Here is a 20320-nt window from a genome sequence, read left to right on the forward strand (position 1 = left end):
TCCCAGCCTGTCACTCACCACCAAGAAGAAAATGCATTCTCAGCATTTTATACACTACTGACCCTTAATCAAATGTGTCAGTGGTTCATTCTGTGCTGACTTACAAAGTAAAACTGTATCAACCACACTGAGAGATCAGGACTAGATTCATACAGGTAACATCTGGGTTGAATGTTTCAGTGTGTGTGAGCTTGAGTCATTAGCCCCCCTTAAAAATGTGTTGACCCCTCACTCTGAGTTCCAGACTCATTACCCATTACAACACCTGGAACTGCACATACAACACAGCTGATCAAGACACCATCAGTCACTCTACCCCCTCCTCAGCCCCCAGCTGCATAGCCATAGCACAGCCAAGACGTCCATTCATCCACAGCAAGAAGCATCACGTGTTTCTCTGCAATGACTTATTGGCCCATAACCAGTGGGAACAAGTTAAGCCAGAACTACACTAAAAAGACAGCAAAAGTACTTGAAAAATTGAAATTGTAAAAAATGGCGAAAATAAAGAACAAATGTGGGCTTATAGTTACTCCAAGAGGGCCTGTATTTAACAAACTTTCAGGCTGAAACACTCCTTATAACTTCAGCATGAATGAGCAGGGCCAAACTACTGCTGGCTTCAATAGTAAGATATACATAAATGTGTTGGTTTTTGTGACAACCCAAAAGAGTGAATTCAAATTGGGCTGCCCTTGTAGCTTAGTTTCCATAAATGGACTTTATGGACTGGATCATGAATGGCATGTATTGAAAATTTAACAATATTTGTTTACTTACTACATCAAACTCTTTTATTTTAAAAAAGAAGAGGCTGCTTCTCTTACTATGCCTTTAAAGTCTATATAAGTAAACGCCCTCTGTTCTGAGCAGACAACCCTTTCAGAAATAAGGAACACAATGTTTAAAAAGCAGCCCAGACTGAAATGTATGGAACAAACTGTTCCAACTGAAATCCTTGGGGACTTCAGGAGCAATAAAATTCAGCCACTTCTTTTAAATGTCTGGATCTTTTGGAAGGCTGCAATGATACATTTGTTTCCCAACAGTAAGAACATTACAATGTTTAATATTTTTTCTCACATCTTCTGCTCCAATAACTCTGCTACATACTGTTTGCTATAATACTTTTTTTCACGACAATGTGTATGATTAGGTTAAACTGCTGTAGGACTAATGGGTGTAAATATGTTCTGTTATATTGGCCCTTTAACAGCAACCTTTAACCTGTGGTTTCCTCATTTTTAAGCACCTCTGTGCAACAGCCCTCAGGTTTTCTGCGCAATGCTATCACTCGCTGCATATGGATCAGCCGTCACAAGATACTCAACACAGAGGTAATGTGTTTAGCCACAAAATGTGTGTAGAGTCTGTATTTTAACCCCCTAACCACATCAGTGGGCTAATCTCATGCAGTAATCTCCTTGACTGACAGATTGCTGTCTGTCTTTGTTTTGGCAATAGAGATTACTGCCACAGTTAACTAGTCACAAGCAGCTGCTCTCTGTCTCCCCCTGCTGAGACTGCCATCGTACCTGTCATCCTTCCCTCAAATAGAATCTTCAGATTGCTCTTGGTAGCTGTGACAAAGCTTTGTGTTGTATGAGCTCCTTATGTTTTACGGTGATGGATACATAAAGCTGGAATAAAGCTAAACAGAATCCACAGGTTGGCCTATTATGGGCCTTCAGAAAAATAATAAAAAGTAAAGCAAGAAAAAGAAAAGTTATTCTATATCCAGTCCCTCCCAAGAGATGAAATCAGTACAGAAAACAGCAACAAAGCAGAGCACTCAAAACCAGTGAGGGAAAGTTTGTTCATAAGGCCCCGTCCAGATACCTAAGCTACTGGGTTGTTTGTGTGCCTTTGTGGTCACGTGGCCAGGCTAGCATACGCTTTGCCAGCAAGCACTGATCTGAATATGAAACATGTTATAAATAGACCCTCCTCCTGTCATCTCACACCAGTGTCAACTCCACTTGTCTTTCCTTCTGGAGCGCAGTCATGTGCTTCCATTTCCTTCCTAAATATGCAGCTCAATTTGATAGCTGCACTAACAGATCCTTGTGGAAAACAGCAGTGGTCTGTGTACAGCAGGGTTTGTTTGAGTTTGTGTTAGAAAAATGCCCATATTAGATATATTTCTGAATATCTGGTTCTCTAGTGATGCGACAGGTGTGTGGTCAAATAACAGTAGCTTGAGCAATCCTGCTAAGAGCTATTTGAGTGAATGGAATGGACTGGAATTCCAGGCCTTTTGGGTAAGAAGGTGTTCTGCTTGTCATTAATGTGCTTTTGTTGTTTGTTTGTTTGTTTGCTCGTCTTGAGCTCGTTTGAGTTGGCCTTGTAAGAGATAATGCTATGTGAATACTAAATGAATATCCCCACATCTCCCACATTCACAAACACTATCTACAGTAAATACTCCAGATCAGCAGCACATGGAGGAACATTAATACGTACATAACTGAAACATTTCAAACCGAAGCTAAATGCACTTGTTATGTATGCTTAAGAATCACCCAGTAATTTTGAATAAGGGCATATTTTGACTACAGACTGTGAACTATTGCTCAGTTAAGAAGTCTAACACATTTGCTTTGCCTGTGAAGTATTTTAAGCTATTGTCAATTTGGAAGAAAAAAAAACTTACGCAATGCAGTGATAACTGCACTAATAAAAACATTGCAAACACAGTAGCACACTTCAAACATGCTCACCCACCTCAGATTAAGAGTCCCAGCCCATGATTTCCCATCTAGCTGCTGCAAATACACAGCCGACGTCTGGATCCATTAATCTAACCAATGTCTAACTAGCAAGACTCCCCTTAGGAAGCCGGCAGAGTGCACTATATCTGTACACAGTGCTGAAGAGGTGAAGGCTGGGGGTGGTTAAGAGGGAGTGAGGGGCTGTACAGGGACTGACAGTGGCGTCAGAGGGGGGTACATTCTGCCTGACAGGGTAGAAATGACTAAGAGTCAGCTGGACAGGACATGCCACTTGGTAACACTGTAAACAAACATCATACCACAGTTGGACAGCCTGAGCCTCACCCCTACATCACCCCCATCTGCTGTCAGTATGAGCAGTGAACGGTGACACAGCACCTTACCCATATCACCAGAACACTGCAGGCCTGCTCCTATAATATGATCAGAAATCGTGTCAGTTTTGGCTTTCATAACTACATAGCTGCTAAAGGAATAAATTAGCAAAAATGTAATGTAGCCCATCAGCCAAGACATGTTTCGGGAGTTCGAAAAGAAGTAAAATTCTTATTTAATTTTGTACTGGAGCTACAGGGTTAATGTTGTGGACATGTAATTAAAGGTAATATCTCATCAACTTTGTGGCTTAAATTGTTGACATTGTATAACACAATGATATCTGTAAAAGCAGACACAACATGGACTAAATTCAGGCTTCAAGACGGCTGTTACTAGTGCTTTAAGCTGTGTGACATACTTTTGTTCATTTTTATAGATAACAGAATGTCATATTAGCAACCATATAAGCAAGTCAGATTGAGATTACTTAACAAGCAGTTTGAGGAGAGAGTGTAATGAGTAGGCATACAGTTTTCACAATGCTAACTGGTGGGGTATAAACTTCCATTACTTGTTAGCAACATTAACTATGCAACTCAAATCAAAACTTGCAAAAAAGGCACTAAGCACATCTTGAACTTCACTTACGGGGGTTACAGGAAGATTGTACAAATGTGATTTTTTTTTTCCAAGTTTGGCATTTTAAATGTTTCCTATGGCTTTTTTATTTGTTTCTGGCTTTATCCTCTTATACAGTTCAGGGGTTTCCACTCATTTAGCTATTAGGGATATGGATAACAGAGATGGGAAAAGAAAATCAATCCAGCATTATACAAAGATATTTTGGTTTTAAAAAAGTGTCCAAGTATCTAAGAGGCCAAAATCACTTTGTAGGGGAGCAATTACTTGTCCTTGTGAGCACCGCTTTAAATAACCTGAAAACATCAAGTGTGCTTGTCTGACATGGCAGTCAACCAAAACAAGACAGTAATTTTTGCTTTTGACAAGTTTTAAAGGGAAATTTATCTACTACTAGCTAGGAACTACGTTACAACCCTTCGCGCTCATTTGTAAAGGATAAAGCTATGCAGTAAGGCAGGATCACAAAGGCATGACAAAGTTTGAAATGCCTAAGGCATATTGCAGTGTACAATTTCAGTTGCAGAGCTGCATGTCTGATCAAACAGGCGTGGCAAACTAAACAGCTTACATGTGTCTCTTGTTCCCTGTTTGGTCCCAGAGGAATAGTAATAAAAGCCAAACTTGTCCACAAACAAAGTTAGGCACAACAACTTAACTTAGCAACTTTTATCATTCTTCTTGCTATATTTATAATGATGACAAATATTAAATGGTATAATCATTATTGTGATTAAATATATACCATGTTTTCACTGTCATAAATGTCCCCTTTTTGTGTTGAGATATTAGCCTTGGCATTACTTGGTATCAGATTACAAAGAAAATCAGTGACGTTGGCCATCCCTATGAGGTGGTCCAAAGCACTTGTAACCTCTATGTATAACTTAATCATGTTGCTTAGCCAACTGCTTATATTCTGACAGCAGTGCAATCTGACAGGTACATTATTATGTCTAAAAGTTTATAGATGCCTGCTTGTCCAGCTTTTCTTCTGAAATAAAGGAAATTAAGAGGAAGTATGCCTTTCTTTTGTAAAGTGCTCTTCTGGCAATATTGCAACATTCTGAGTCAGGTACTGGTGTTGGATGATTAGCGCCACTCCAGCTCATCCCAAAGGTATTCAATGGTGCTTTATCACTCATGAGGATGCGGTTCTCTTATGCAGACCTGTGCTGGGGGGCATTATAACCCTATAGCCAATGCTTGCCATTGGACATGGTGCTGTTGCACATATGTCTAACAACACCATATCCAATGCCAAGCGTCCCATTAAAATGCTCACTGCAACTTCCCAACACTGTGCAAAGCCTTCCTAGAAGAGTAATGTAACAAAAACATTGGCAAACGTCCTTTTAATACCTTTGATTTTGGAAGAAACGCTGGACGAGCAGGTGTCTACAAACTTTTGGACATAATAGTGTACCTGCTGTATTGGACTGCTATCAGAACATTGGCAGTGCTTTTCTATGGTAATTATACAAGCCATATGTGCACAATTGCACACCTGTGTCAACAATGGGTGAACTTTAAAGTAGCTGAATTCACTAATTAGAATTCACTATAAAGAAGTGCCTGGATACTTTTAGACATATATCCCCCCTATAACAATATACAGAAACCCTTCATAGACAGTGATGTGCCATCATGCAAGCTGCCTTTCCTCACTGCAAAAGGAATATCTTGGCAAGTAAAATGATCTTTAGGTAACATATCAATATGAGCTTGTATGAATATTATACAATTATTCCACCTATTTGTAGATGTTGCTTTAAGTGGTTATCTATGGGAGTGCCACTGGCAGAAAATTGTGCATGAATATTGATATAGTGGCTTGATTTAAGATCATTTTATATGCCAAGACATCCGTTTTGCAGTGATCCATCCATTTCCATTGCTCTCTCAACATCTCACGCTCTACATGCTTTGCTCTGCCCCTCCCCCTTTCCTTTTTCTCTCTGTCCCGCTCCTCCTGCTGCTGCTTTCTCCATCAATGTAGCTGAAGCTGCTAGAGGCCAATGCTGGCTGTGGCAGTCCTAATTGATTGCCCCTCTCCTCTCTTCTCCTCCTTCTTTCTCCTCCTGACGTCAGCCTACTTCAGTACAAATGCATCCCCCACCCCTGCCTCGCACAGGCACAATCGCCAAGCAACCACCAATATTCCATCAACAGCCAGGCATGTCTCAGTGTTTCTCTCTATGTCATTCCATCTGTTGTTTGTTGCAGTCTTGTTACCTGGTTGCGTGCGACTCCGATGCAGCTCCCCATCCTGTATTCCATGTCCTCCTGAGGAGACGTAACAGCAGCGCTACAAGGCTTGCAGAAATAGTCTCTGCAGAACTGCATCGCCACTACAGAGACATGGCATTGCAGAGCTGGCTAGGATGCATGTGAGCAAGTGAGTGCAAGTGTGTGAGAATACGCTAGTCTATGTGTGTGTGTGTCTCTGAGTGTGCAAGCCTGTGAGGCTGTGTGTGACTAATAAGCCTCATCTACAGCAATGCTCGGGGTACATCTGCGACATACATCTTCATGCTCTATTATATAAGAATGTTATGATATAAATAGAACAGTTGAAGAAATCAAAGTGAAAGGTGGGTTTTGCTCTCCTCCCCTCCATCCCTCAGAGATGTAGTGGATTGCAGCATGGGTAAAAAAGCCCCTCTGTTACCCACAGAAACACTGACAAGCATGAGAAGGGAGAGGAGGGGGTGCAACAGTGAGAGAAGCAGAGAGAGAGAGAGATAAGAAGAGGTGAAAGTACAGAGAGCGAGAGCACATCTGCGGTTTTAAAGGGGCCACAGCCGTAGGCTGGATGATGCTGTACTGACCAGCATATGAAAAGCACAGACAGAAAAAACTAAGAACTGCCCACTCAACCGAAATGGGGCAAGAGAATATCTCAGACAATTTGTCATACTACAGAACTGCACCAACATTGCAGATATGCTGTGACCTGGGGCGCTAAGCTTAACCCACTTTTATGGGTTTTGCCATTAATATCCACTAATTCAATCATTAAGATTTAAACAATGTCATTCAGAATGGTTTGATGTGAAAAGCACCTTTCTAGACAAAGTAACCAGAATTTTCAAGCATTTAATAAGCTCACAGAAGAAATATGCTGCCTACTGCCTGAGACACTGTTTTACTATAACATTGAGAAGATTTTGGCCTAAAATATATATTTTTAACGACATTCATTGATACACACAGGGTGTTATAAGGCAAAAGAGTTCCCAAAAAGGCAACATGTTTTTTTCAGAATTACCAGTATTTTAACATTATCAACATTACATACAAAAACTAGTCAGTGGATAGTAAAAAAGGCTATATTAGCACTGGACAAATCAATCTCTGGTTCCTATCACCACCACTGTAAAGAAATCAGAGTCTGTAGGTTTCTACAAATGAATCATTTCACACTAAAACACTTTGAATGACTGTTTATCTCAACATTATAAAGAAATATCACAAACAGAGGTCTGTGTTTTTTGGGTTGAAAATAATACTGCATGAAGACAGCTACAAAAAACACTTCTTTACAAATACTGTTGATGATTGTTTACTTTCTTCTTTTCTTTTTTTTTTTTACTGACAATTATATTTTTCATTTTCTTTATACATATTTTTAAAGCACTCTGTAAACATGCACTCTTTGCAGTACAAAAAAACAACTAAACATACGGTGCAGCATATGACACTGAGTCTGTCTGCCTTATGCAGTTTGCCCAAACCAGTCATTTCAGACAAGTCAGTATGTCAGAAATAACCTATCATTATACAGACTGCTAATATACTCTACCCTAGGCTAAGCTACAGCTGCCACAATTCATAGTGTTCAAAGCAGCTTTGAAATAAAAAACTGGGTATTTAGCTAATATGGAGTCTAAAACAAAGTGGTCAAGATGCTTATACCGCATCTAATGTGTTGCAGTTGTCCCACTGTTCCATGTCAAACTGTATGTCTAGAAAGCAGTATCAAATGTACTTTGTGATTTGGCACCAAACATTCTAGCCCTTGAGGGAAACTTCCAAGCGCTGCAGCCAGTGGTTCTTATAGATTATCTAGGTTTAAAGTTGCTCGCAAAGACCAAAGGCCTCACCTTTCTGCTGTCTTTTCAAGTTTCCACCAGGACTTAAAGGGGAATACCACCGACTTTTCAAAGGTTCTTTATTAATCAACAAAGTCATTCAGAGATTTTGTTAGAAATTCTTCTAAAAGCTACAGCTCACAGAAAGTTTCATGTACAGAAATTGGTTATGAATATGCTGCCTGTAAAATGCATCATTTCACATCAAATCACTCTGATTTACTTTGTTTACATAACTATTTTATAGTGCCATAAAAAGTGCTCAAAGAGCAAGATAAGCAAAACTCTTAAAAATGATACACAATCGACAACAGGGAGATTTTATATAGGCTACTAGCATGAGATGTTTCTTCTCCATTAGATGGCGGCATTTAGCCATTCCATAAAACTTTCTCTTATAAAGGGGCTCTTTGGAGGCCAAAATATTGTGCTATTCAGTAATCAGTTATTTAACATTCACTTCCTGAGTTGAGTGTGTTAATGCAGGGAATTACACTATTGTGTTCAGGACTCATGCTTGTTTTGGCAATAAAGCTTTGCTATTCTAAAGCCTGAATCGCCTGTTTTTTTTTGTTTTTGAGGGTAGTTTACTGGCCGCTAGCTCCTGTAGCTTTTGTTCAGAAAACTCAACAGATTTGAACTTGGAAGCAGAGTGTCCAGAAGCGGCATAACTTAGCAGTTTGGAGTGTTTTCCTTTTTCCACCACACCCTCTCTGTCACTTGTCTGTGCAAATCTGTGGCCTACTCTAGAAACACTTTTCTTTCTGCAGCAGGCCTACATTTATGTAGAGAATATAGTAATAAGTGGGGTTATTAGGCAGATCTTGCATATAGGCATGTTCTGTGTTTTGCTACATAGACATTTTGGGGCACCTCACTCACAACATCTAGATTACAAGGCTGATATTCTATAGTTTCCTTGTATTTTTTTCACTATTGTGAAGTTTGTGTGGGATTATGTACCAAAAACAGTTCATTGTAACAATGAGGAGTGGACAGGATACAATGTATGTACTTGAGTAAAAACAGAATTACTCTTGGTAAAATATTCCTAGAGTAAAAGTAATTCTAAGTATTCGCTCAGTGAGGAACATTGTTCTTTAACAGTTGGTCTATTTGCTGATGGTCCAGTTGGTCTAAATGCTGATGCATTTTATGGCATTGAACTAGGCCTTTGCTGGATGCTTCTTTAACACTTAACCACAATTATTTCACCTCTTTTAAAATGTTTTCTGAACATTTAACAATGTTCCTAGTCTTCTACTGCCCCATGCCAACTTTTTTGCAATGTGTTAAAGGCCTCAATTTCAAAATGAGCATATATTAGAAAACAAAAAAACAATGAGTCTGATAGGATAAAATATTAAATATCTTGTCTTTGTACTGCTTTCATTTAAAGACATGGCATAGTGGATTTACAAAATCACTTTTTTTTTATTTGTATTTTGTATACTGTCCCAACTTTTTTGGAATTGGGTCTGTACATCCGCACAATAAAACAATCATCATGACTGTGGTTTAAATACTTTGCAACCTTTATTTTACAATACCACTACCGTAACATACTCTTTGGCTCTGTACATTTTACATGTATTGTATACACATAAAAATATTAACAAAAAATAAAATCCTTTACTTAAAAGTGAAGTAATTAAAACAGAACATTAGGAACAATTGTCGTCTCATCAGTTTTCTTGCGTCAATGTTTTCGGGGTGGGAATCAAAGCCTCTTTAATTTCAAACACTTCAATGATCTCCTGCAAAGCGAAAATAAATATTAAAGACAAGCAGCTTCAACGAATAGTTGTACCAGTGAATAGAGGGGTTTGATGAGGAGAGTGGACAGTTAACTTTGATGGCTGGGGTAGCACAGAATAGGCCGTGTGTAGAGCTTAAGCAAAATAACAATTCCTCCTGCTGTGGCTCATATGCATATATCAGCATCCAATTACAATAAAATAATTAGCTACAATCAGTGTAAACAATAAACGATTATTACTGCGTATATTCCAACTGATCCGAGAGCTTCAGGGAATGGTGTGGTCTGAGATGGATAATGCTGGATAATACTGTTTATATGCATGTGCAATACTAGAAGCTTACCCTCCAGCTGGCAGGGCTGATTGAAATGACACACTGGTGACGGGTGGCGGCTCCACCAGGCTCCACCTCACCCTCTTCGACTGGAGCTGTAAGACACACACACACACACACACACACAAACACACACAGTGCTGTCAAAAAGTGAATACAGGAAAGTTAACACTAGGGATGCACTGATACCATTTTTTCAGACTAGGAACAAAGTCTGATACCACAACAAATAACCTACTTAGAATGAAGTAGTTGTTAGTGTAAATGTGTGCAGTGTAACTTAACAATTAAAATCTAGCTGATTTCAAACAAAGTGCATTAGCTATGCTATGCTACATTAGTTATCTTGGAATGAGTAGCATTGCAATGCAAAAAAAGCGCTTCTGTACAGCTTAAGTAAAGTACAATTCATAGTTTTGCTCCTCACCTTTTTCAACAACAGTCTCTGTAGCACAGTGACAACAAAAATCACATCTGAGGCTTATTTGTGGAGTTTTACATCTTCTCAAAATTTTTTGTTTGGCTGGTTGAGCTATAGTTGTATATCCTCTGAAGCCAGATCTTCAATGTGCGATTTTCGAAATCTTGCTCTTTGATGACTTTCATTGTATGTTTGAATAGACCACCTCATACAGACAAAGCCTACGGTTTATATACTCATGTGGTAAGCTATGACAGCGCTGCTAATGTGCCTCTAACATCTCTCTACAGTCTATTTTACCCCCCCAAAAAAAAAAAAAATTAATAATTCACTGTATTAACGTTTATACTTCACCGTTTATACGCTCTATCCGTCCAGGCAGAGTCAAGTCAATATATACAGACTATGGTTGCAAACGTTGATTTTTCACCTTCATTTAGCTGGCCTACATGTCTCCGAGGCAGAATGCTTAAAGTGATCAACAACTTTGTGTCCGACCTCCACGGAGTCACTGAACACTTCACTGTGCAAGCAGAGCCTTGTTTACTGCATTTGCTCATTAGCATGGCAGCGTGAACTCGGCTTATGTCACACGATATCAGCTGGTATCGGAATATTGGTATCAGTGAATTTTTATGAGTACATGAGCATGTTATTGGAAACAACCTGGCACTCATATCAGTATCAATACATCCCTAGTTAAAACCAAACTCGCTGCAAAAACGAGAAATTCCTCTTTAAAAAGCAGGCATGCATCTTTCAGCTGAATTAGACAACAGGGAAGAAACTCAATTAAACAGCACTCACAAACTGTATTTTCTCAAAGGAACTCTAAAAAAAAATTTCACATTACAACACAACCTTACCTATGCAAGGAAGCTTTGACTCATCCAGATAAATCCTTGCCAGGCCATCCTGCAACACCAAAGAGACAAAATAATTTATGTACCAAAATCAAAACAACTTTGGAGTAAAAAAAAAATAATAATAAAAAAATAAAAAACACAACAACATCAACTTAATATAAGCATGTACCTCACTGCAGCAGCAACCCTGGGTTAGATTTTGTTTTAAATGTTGGATATTTTGAGTCCTAAAGACAGATAGTTCAGTCTCTTGCATTACTTCCATTAAAACCAAAATTTTAAAAGCTATGTCCATGTTCACACTAGCTGCAATTTTTTTTTAGGTATTTTAATAGCAATGTGGTTGATGTAGACCCCATTTTGGGTCCTACGGTACCCCTCCTGTTTAGTGTGAAGTAAGACACCTGATTCAATTCATGAAAGATAGGAGAAGACTTGAATTAGGTAAGGATGCTGGATCAGAATTGCCAAAGACCTGAATGGGCAGATTTTTGCTCAATCAGTGATCACCCAATTTATTATTGACCTGTTTTTTGTTTTGTTTTGTTTTTTACGAGTTTAAAATGCAAGTTTGGCCCATTAAATAAATGAATCTTACTTATGTTGTGACTTTGGCTAATGGAAAGTACTGGAAATGTGCAAGTGTGTTTCATGGGTTTGTTTTAGTACACAGAATGTGAGCATCTGGATTTCTAAAAAAGATAATAAAAACTGGCCATCAGAGAATTTGGCTGTAAAGAAATGAGAATCTAATATTAAAAATTCATGACTGGTACATCTCTAGAATTCTAGAGTACGACAAGGGATCCCAAACTCAGTCCTGGCAACCCATGATCTGCACATTTTTATTTCCCCCCCCCAATGTACAAACATGACCCAGAACTTATTTATTTTTTAATGAACTGAATTGTGTGTGCTTAATGAGGGATAGGACAAAATGTGCAGTGTGGGGTACCCAGAACTGGGATTGGAAACCCTTGGGCCAGAGAATATACTAAATGGTACAGACTAGATTTTTCATTATAATATAGAAATCTGAATTTCACAATGTGAAGGAATTCTAACTCATACATTTGGTATCAAGCCAGACATGTAAGAGTCTGATATTAAGGCAAGAAACTCACCCTGATAAGAAACGATGTGTGGAAAATATTCTCCACCGTTCGGGAGAAGGAGGTGGGATCAACAACAAACTCATAATAAGATATAGGAGACTGTGCTGTGGAAAATATTTTAAGAGAAAGCACAACTTGAAATGTATAGTTCCAAAAAACATACTGACAGCTGGTTCAGAATTAAAGAACTGCCTAACTATTACTGCTAGCAATTAACCATGAATAATTCTAGTACTAACGGTCATCACTGTAGTATCCCTGAAGGCACCCCAGAATCCTCTCCACCTCTTTCTCTGTAGCTTCCTGATGTGATTCTTCCATTTTCTTTAGCTGTGATGGAAAATAAATGCAAAATATATCTAATCAATATATCTAATCTACAAGATAAAAAACAAACAATGTAATGAAAAACATGAAAATAGTTGATTCAGACCTGAGTAGGCATCATTCGTTTAGCTTCTTTGCTGGGAGCTTTCCTTTGTCTCTCAACACGCTGACGTGGTGGTGGAGGTTCAGCCAGAAATGAGCCCAGCCTCAAATTACAAATAGACAACTAAGATAGCAGTAAAACAAAAATAAATTGGAAATTGGAGTCTGACGTCTGTCCAAGTCATGTGTAGTTGGCATACTTACATGTAGTGGAATGAGGGGGCTGTTCTGAAGCAATTTTCTGCTCTTTTGGAAAGTCTCTGCCAAGCATCTGGAGGCAAATACCCACCCAAGCAGCCTTCCTGATCATCCTCCTCTTCTTCTAAACGATTGAGACCCATGAAGGACAACTGGTTTGGCCAAAAAATGTAAAAAAAATGGTAGAGGGTTTATTAATGCTGCAAAAAGACCCTACACTGTTGCTTCTCAACATCTGTTCAGAAAATCATCATGCACATCTTTCTAGCATCCTTACTTGCAGCAACTCACCAAATGTTCTGCAAATGCAGAAGGGTCAAAAGATGAGCCCTCTGCATGGAGCTGGCTGGCCTTTTCTCTCCCTAGGTCTGTGGCCAGGACCAGCAGTTGAGCATCCAAAGCAGCTTCCCGAGCCTGCCTGACTACAAGGAAACATGAACATCACGACCTATCTGGGGCACACACATTTACTGACAGATACATTCACACAAGAGTCAATTATGTCATTACACCCTTCCAGAATATGTATACGGTGAAGGACAGAAGAGATTATTGTTGGTCAATATAAAAACTGCATATATTACCATTGGCAAACAGTTTGTTTGCTTCCTCTAACACATCAATGAGCTTATTGTTGGCTGGGTTCAGCATATCCTCACGATTTTCTGTGAACAACAATACAAAGGGTATATTAGTACAGATGACCTTTCCAAAACAGTAACTGCAAGATAACACTGATAAAGTACAGCTATGAGGAGAATCAAGTGCTCAAACTCACGCTGAACAGAGTTGATGAGATCCCTGTACTGGCTTCTGATTTCCCTCCGACGGGCCGGGTCATCATCTTCCTCGTGGATCCCTGATGGACCTGCACCATCATCCTCATCACCAGTGTCTGCTGCTCTGTCTGGCCTACTGCGGCCTCCCATTCCATTGGCATGTGAGGCAGACTCCTCCTGGCTCCCTCTGCTAACCCTCCGCCTTGAATCTGACATTTCCGACACTGCCCTCTTTTAAAGGGTGGTAGTGGGTCTGATCCAGATTATGGCTCTGCCAGACTCTCCAACCGCTTTAATGAACGCAAAAATAATTATACAGCACATCTTTGAAATCCAGTTAGTTTGTACCAGGGGCCATATATACCGAATTGCTCTAATACGCCCACTTTACCACAAAAAATGCTTGTTAATATGCTGATTACTTAGCTCAGGTGTGGTGGGAGCACGGAAACATTAGAATATGCAGAGTAGTGGGAATCAAAGACAAGGGCTGAAAACCACTGCTGTACTATCTACCTCTGTACCCAACATATTCGCTAGTTATGACAGAGGATGTGATAGCTGGTAGGGACAGACAGTTTAATATGATTGTGGCTATAACGTTAGAAATTTATGTCGACAATTTTTAGCATTTTTGTTCATTATCTTGCCTGTGGGGTTTACATAAAATACGGTACAATCAAAAACACGACAAATGATACAAAAGATGAATGCTAAATAACGTAGCTAATAAACTGAAAAACGGTGTCAGGGAAAACAGGCAAAACGACAGTCAACTTGTCTTGTTATTTTAAATAACACTAGCTAACAAGCTAACAACTGCAACAATGCTGTGTACGTTAACTGGGTGTAAGCTTTTATAAAATTTGGCTTTTATTGGCATTATTGGGACGCTTATGTAAAGACGTTCAGTTACAGTAAAACGTGTAAGTTTCTGCAGAAATAGAAATCCTAGGTAACTCACGTGCTAAGTTAGCTTAACTACTTTAACGCTATCTGTTTCTGTGAGCCGAAAGTCCGTGGTTATTATTTAGCTAGCACTACTTTTATTTTGACAAAATAGCTTCGTTAGCAGTGTAAACAAAATTATTTCATAGATAGATAGTAGAAAGCATCCTGTATCGAAATACACAGCAGTTAATGATACTTACAAAATCCGACTCCAGAGCACTGTGTTTGTACTCGCTTCGCGCGAAAATAAACAAGGAAGTCGCTTTCTTTCCGGGTTTTTGTGCAGCGTTCAAGTCACTCCGGAGTTTGTGTCTCAGGGGATTCGTTTGGGCATTTTCATTACAGAGTGTTTCTATAAGATTTATATGATTTCTCTGGTAGTTAGCGGTTATATGGAAATATAACATAAGAATGGCTACTGCTCATGTCAATTATAAATGTCAGTTTATTATTGATAGGCTGTGAAGGTTGACGTCGCGTAAGTTATACTACATGAAATTACTGAGCGAAATTGCCACTACAGTGGCTGGGCTTGAGTAGCGGAATTTACGTCTGTCTGTCTGGGTTCGCTGATCTGTATTTTATAATGTGTGAAAATCATGAGTGTGTATGATATGTAGATCGAGGGAATGCACCCTCTTTTCGACTCCTCCCACAGAGGGGAAAAAAACAGTCCGCATAGTTTCCGGAAATTAGTAAACTCGTGATGGCAGGAGGCGAGGCAGAGAGAAGATGAGCTGTGGAGTATATGAAAAGCCAGGCCTTTTGGAAAGGATTTTCTGAACACAACGACATCTGTAACTATAATGGGAGCGTTAAAAACGACGAAAGGCAGAGGTGTCAGAAAGCCGTGGGCTGACAATGCGGTGAACTGAAAGACAGAGGATCTGAGGATCTGTCACCGACCGCTTACCGCTCGGTTTGCTTCCTAGTCTGGATTTCCTCACCTTCAGCTAATATGACACGACATGCTCTGGAACAGGTGACAGATTTCGGGGATTTTACAAGAGGTAAAGATCTGAAAGAGTTTTTAAAACAGTCTTATTCTAACACCTCCTCCAAAAACCGCTTGTCGAACGTTCGAGTTAGTCCAGATGGGCGACACATTCACGTTATCCTCCACACACCGAAAAGTGGTCTTATGACATATGACAAATATCAAAGAGCCCATCTTGTACAATGCCAGAAGCATCTCGATTTAGTACTGACACGGAATGTTCCAATAGTTGACCTAATTTATTTCGACCAAAGCAACGCAGAAGATGGTGCCACTCTGCTCGGGGTAATATTTGAGAATGGCAAAGTGGAGTTCTGGAAATTCTCTGAGCGGAAATCTGGGTGGAATCTACTACAAACCTCGGATCTGTGCAACAGCCCCAGAGCAAAAATCGTTTCTGTCAGCATCAGTCAGAATTTTATCATCTGGTGTGAGGAGAGACCCCCCTCAGAAAGCTCTGCAGTCTCCAGCGTGTCTCGCAATAACTTCAGATTCTGCATCTGTAAAAGGACTTTTGAAGTAGATGAGGTGGGTGTCTGTTTGGGGGGTGTGAAAATTGCACTGCACAATAATCCTCCTTATCTGATTGTCAGTTCTGGGGATATTGTATATTTGTTACCGGACATAAAAGAGCATCCACTCATCACTGTTTCAAAAGTGTTTTTAACATGGTCCCCTCAGAATGACATCTTCAAGGTCCACAGTGTCAGTATGGGAACTCTCCTTGTCAGAAATTCCACAGCAAATAAGGAGTCTGACTTTAAGAGACTGGTCACTGACTGCATCGGAATTCTCTCCACCACCAATCCTCCTGATATCTGTGGTTTTTGTCCTGCTGGATGTGGAGATCTCCTGCTCCTCCTCAGCTCTGGATGGGTTTGCGTAATGCAGAGAGATGGCATTCTCCGGCAGATTTATAAACTGCCTGACAATTGCCTTGCTGCCTGTGGGATACAAAACAGTCTAAACCTTTACCACGATATCCTTGCATTAACAGTAGGCAAGATGATGTACTTGATTGACGCTAAGTGTGGTCTGGAGTTGGAGAGGATCACTCTAAAAAGGGAGGGCCTCCTCTTTGTGAACTGTTTGGAGAGTCGTTCCCTACAGATGCTCTCAGAAGCTGGGTTATTTATGGTCATCCAGAGGGAGGTAGAAGCTAAACTCAAGCCATCAGTATCTCATACAGAGAATATCAACCCAAGTGCAGTCTTGGCTGAGGCTGTGTTTGAGGAGGCATGTAAATATTACCAACAGCGAAGTCTTAGCACCACACAGCTAACAGCTGAGAAACTCAAGAAGGGCGGGATGTTTCAGGCACCTATCTCACTGGCAGCCATCATCAGGGATTACTTGAGCAACCAGAAGATGAAAACTGCAGGGAAAGATTCTTCAGGACATGAGAAACTGTTAAGCTCCCTTGACTCTGAACTCAAGAGTCTTGTTACCCTGGAAGACATTAAAACAGCAGTGGTGAAGGCCTCAGAGAAGGATATAGAGAATTACTGTGAGACCCTGGTTCAGCAGGAAGTCTCTAGACTACTCAGCTCAGAGATAGATAGGGAAAACCTTCAGTACCTGAATAGTATCTTCAACCTGTTCCCCACTGAGACTTGGCAAGCCATACAGGCTATCCTTCAGCTCAGATGTAATGGTGAGGGCTCACTATCTAGCAAGGCTCCTGCTGAATTATGGAAGATTGTGCTTAGCCCTGTCCAAACAACAGCTAACTTTAACCACTGCAATGGTCAGCAGAAGCATGTCCCAGCCAATGTTTCACTGCCTGTCTTTGAGCTGCTGTGTCAGTCTATCTTCAAATTCCAGCCCAGCTGGCTTCCCAGGTTTCTGGAGCTGGCACAGCAGCAGTCTGGTGCCTCCTCCACCTCTTCCTGGAGTTATGGAGTAAAGGAAAGCTCAGAGAGCCTTCCTTTATATAAGCGGGCCCTTGCTGTCCTCCCTTGCAAAGGTGCCTGCCAAGACCTGGAAGTGGAGCTACTCTTGTGTAGTCAGCGGCCTAATGCAGTAATGCAAGCCCTCCGCATCCTCATGGGGCTAGGACGGTGGGATCGTGTTACGCAGGTGGCAGAGAGGTTCTGCCGCCAAAGCCCACTTCTCAAAAAAGAGATTTTCACCACCCTGCTGTGTGAGGTGGCCCAGCATAGAGACTTGGACCCCTACCTGGACTTACTGTGGACCCTTTGCCCAGAGGACATGACTGTTACTGGAATACTGAACATTGTGCTGAAAAACCTTCCCTCCACCACACAATCATCAGGGCCATTCCAGGGGCATTCCAATGGCAGCCAGCTTACCATCGGGCTCCTGAAACCTCTGCTGAGTAAAGTTCTCCAGCGGGAGACCAAACCTAGCCAGAGGTACGCAGACATCCTCCAATCACCCTCCCACCCTCCCCCTACACCCCCACGTCAAGTGAAAGGGCTAGCCAGGGTCAACACTGAGCTGGACATCGACCTCAGTGAGAGAGGTCCCTCTGAGTCTCAAGTCAGCCCTGCCTGACATTCCCACCCACAAATCACCTCACTGTCTTCAAGGACTGTCTTTCATGCATGAGATCTTTGGTTTATCTTTGGTTTTAGATGGTCCAGAATGAGATATGGGGCTCTCAGTGATCAAAAGCTTAAAAAAGAATTGATTGGTTTGTAGTGAACAGCAGAGTTAGAGTATTCTATTACAGGGTAGTCGGATTATATAATTGAAAGGTTTTTATCATGCCTAATTTCTTCAGATGTTTTGTTCAGAGCAACATTTTACAAAAAGGTTTTTTTTTAACCTTACTTCATTTCCATGGGAGGTCAGTGTTTCTAGTATGGGCACATTCTCTTTTAACTTAAATGTGTCAGTTTTGGGAAAACGCAGTAGGCCTTGTTCACCTATATCGTTTTTTCTTAAATTTGTTTTAGAGAAGGTCCTAGGAAAAAGTCTACATTACATTCATGACGTGTTCTTAAACCGCAGAATTGTTTGCATTTTGTGCTCTTGAGTGTGCACTGATTCTGTTTTTACCTAAGAGCAAATCCCAAATAACACTGATGAATATCAGAATCTTTGTGAAAACTGCATAAGTGGGTTTTATTTTAAAATTTCTTCTTGTGGACGGTTGGTGAATGATGGTCAGAAGCACAGTGTCCTTAATCGTCCTTTCATGGCATACTGTAGTGAACATGACTTACAGGTTACTTTGGTTACAAAAGGGCCATTGAACAAACTTATTCTAGGCCCCAGACTGGGCTAAGGGTTAGGGAGAATCAGGGGCCCAGTGGAGCAACTTGAGGCCTGGTGCCTTGTGTAGCTGCAGTGATTGGAGGACTGGCAGGGACATTAGAGTAGAACACTTACTTGTTTCTGATGTGGAACCCCGGTGAGCCACGGCTGCCAGCTCCTGACAGTGAAATTTTGTTGACACTACATTACAGAAACTGTAGCTTAAATGTGCATCATAAATGTCAAGACATCACATATACATCATAACAGAGACTTGACTGTTGTCATTAATGAGGTGAACATGCCATAATGTATGACAGTGTATTGTGTCTTAAAATATGCATGATTAATTTTATGCTTATAAATGCCTTTAAAATATAGTTTGCTTCTGGAAACATGACCTTTCACTGATATACTGGTGTAGAAACAATAAAATATCAGAAACTGCTCTAATATTGAAAATGTAATGAAATATAATTAAAGACTATTGTATTGTAAGCCAATTTATGTGACTCTGAAGTTATTTTAAAGGTGTTCTTTCATTAATTTAGCGTATGTTGCATTCTGTAAATATGAGGGGGAATTTTAGTTGGCAGCATCTACATACTATGAAGTTGCACTAGAGCTTTTAATTGTTTGACCTTATGGTGTTTTGCTGCTATTGGTTTACTGCCTAGATGGTTTTACATTTGATGACATCCCAACCTATTTGTTGTCGTTATGTAACTTATTTCTTGATGGCAAAGTAATCTAAGCTGTCCCAGTTGTTAATAATCAGCTTGAGGTTTCTCCGTAGACTACACAAGTAAATTCTGAGTCTGAGTTGGAGGCCTGAAATTGTGCTACAGGCACTGCATTCCCATGCCAGTTTTCACAGACGCACCAGGCTCATACAAACCCACCCACTGCATTCCATAAGACTAAGCAGCAGCGGTCACAGCCCTGCTTTAAATTGAATTTCCAATAAATTCTATTATGCAGTGAATGACACTGAAAATGAAGCACGTTGCAAAGACCTGTGCAGCCCCAAACTGGTTCAGCGCAGCTAATTTTATTTAGAATTTCCTTTTCGGTCACACTTTTTTTCCATCCCATGACCACAAGTGTGTACTTGATGTCAGAATGGCAGTAAAGACATACCCTTTGGTTTAAGCACATTTCTTAGAAGAACTTCTGATTTTGCGATCTTTGATCATTCTGATGCATAATACCGTTAATTCAGTTTTAGATGTTTAGCATCTGTTTTAGCATGAAATGTCTGTAAAAGCTAATGTGAATTTAGCAGTACTCTTACAAATAAAGGTGGTGTCAAAATATTTCTTTGGAATATTGTCAGCTGGGTCCCTAAAGAAGCTTTCAATCCATGGTTCTTCAATCCATTGCAGTTAAAGAAATGTGTAAGTAAGAAGAATCTTTTTCAAGTTTAAAGAGCCTCTAGATAATGTAAAGGTTCTATACCAATTCA

General features: G+C 40.2%; 2 protein-coding genes across 2 annotated transcripts; one reads left to right on the forward strand and one right to left on the reverse strand.

The window, feature by feature from the left end:
- Positions 1–9300: 9300 nt before the first annotated feature.
- On the reverse strand, positions 9301–14950 carry nsmce4a (NSE4 homolog A, SMC5-SMC6 complex component). The gene is made up of 11 exons (XM_036574246.1): positions 14837–14950; positions 13685–13975; positions 13491–13571; positions 13198–13328; positions 12913–13058; positions 12713–12812; positions 12519–12609; positions 12289–12383; positions 11165–11213; positions 9887–9972; positions 9301–9540 (listed from the first exon to the last, which is right to left on the reverse strand). The coding sequence occupies exons 2-11, from the start codon at positions 13899–13901 to the stop codon at positions 9469–9471; spliced, it is 1068 nt and encodes a 355-aa protein (XP_036430139.1). The 5' UTR covers positions 13902–13975; positions 14837–14950; the 3' UTR covers positions 9301–9468.
- Positions 14951–15312: 362 nt separating this feature from the next.
- On the forward strand, positions 15313–19358 carry LOC118810464 (Hermansky-Pudlak syndrome 6 protein). The gene has a single exon (XM_036574247.1). The coding sequence runs from the start codon at positions 15595–15597 to the stop codon at positions 18148–18150; it is 2556 nt and encodes an 851-aa protein (XP_036430140.1). The 5' UTR covers positions 15313–15594; the 3' UTR covers positions 18151–19358.
- The last annotated feature ends 962 nt before the right edge of the window (positions 19359–20320 follow it).

This window comes from Colossoma macropomum, unplaced genomic scaffold (genome assembly GCF_904425465.1).
Source record: "Colossoma macropomum unplaced genomic scaffold, Colossoma_macropomum, whole genome shotgun sequence".
Lineage (NCBI taxonomy): Eukaryota > Metazoa > Chordata > Actinopteri > Characiformes > Serrasalmidae > Colossoma > Colossoma macropomum.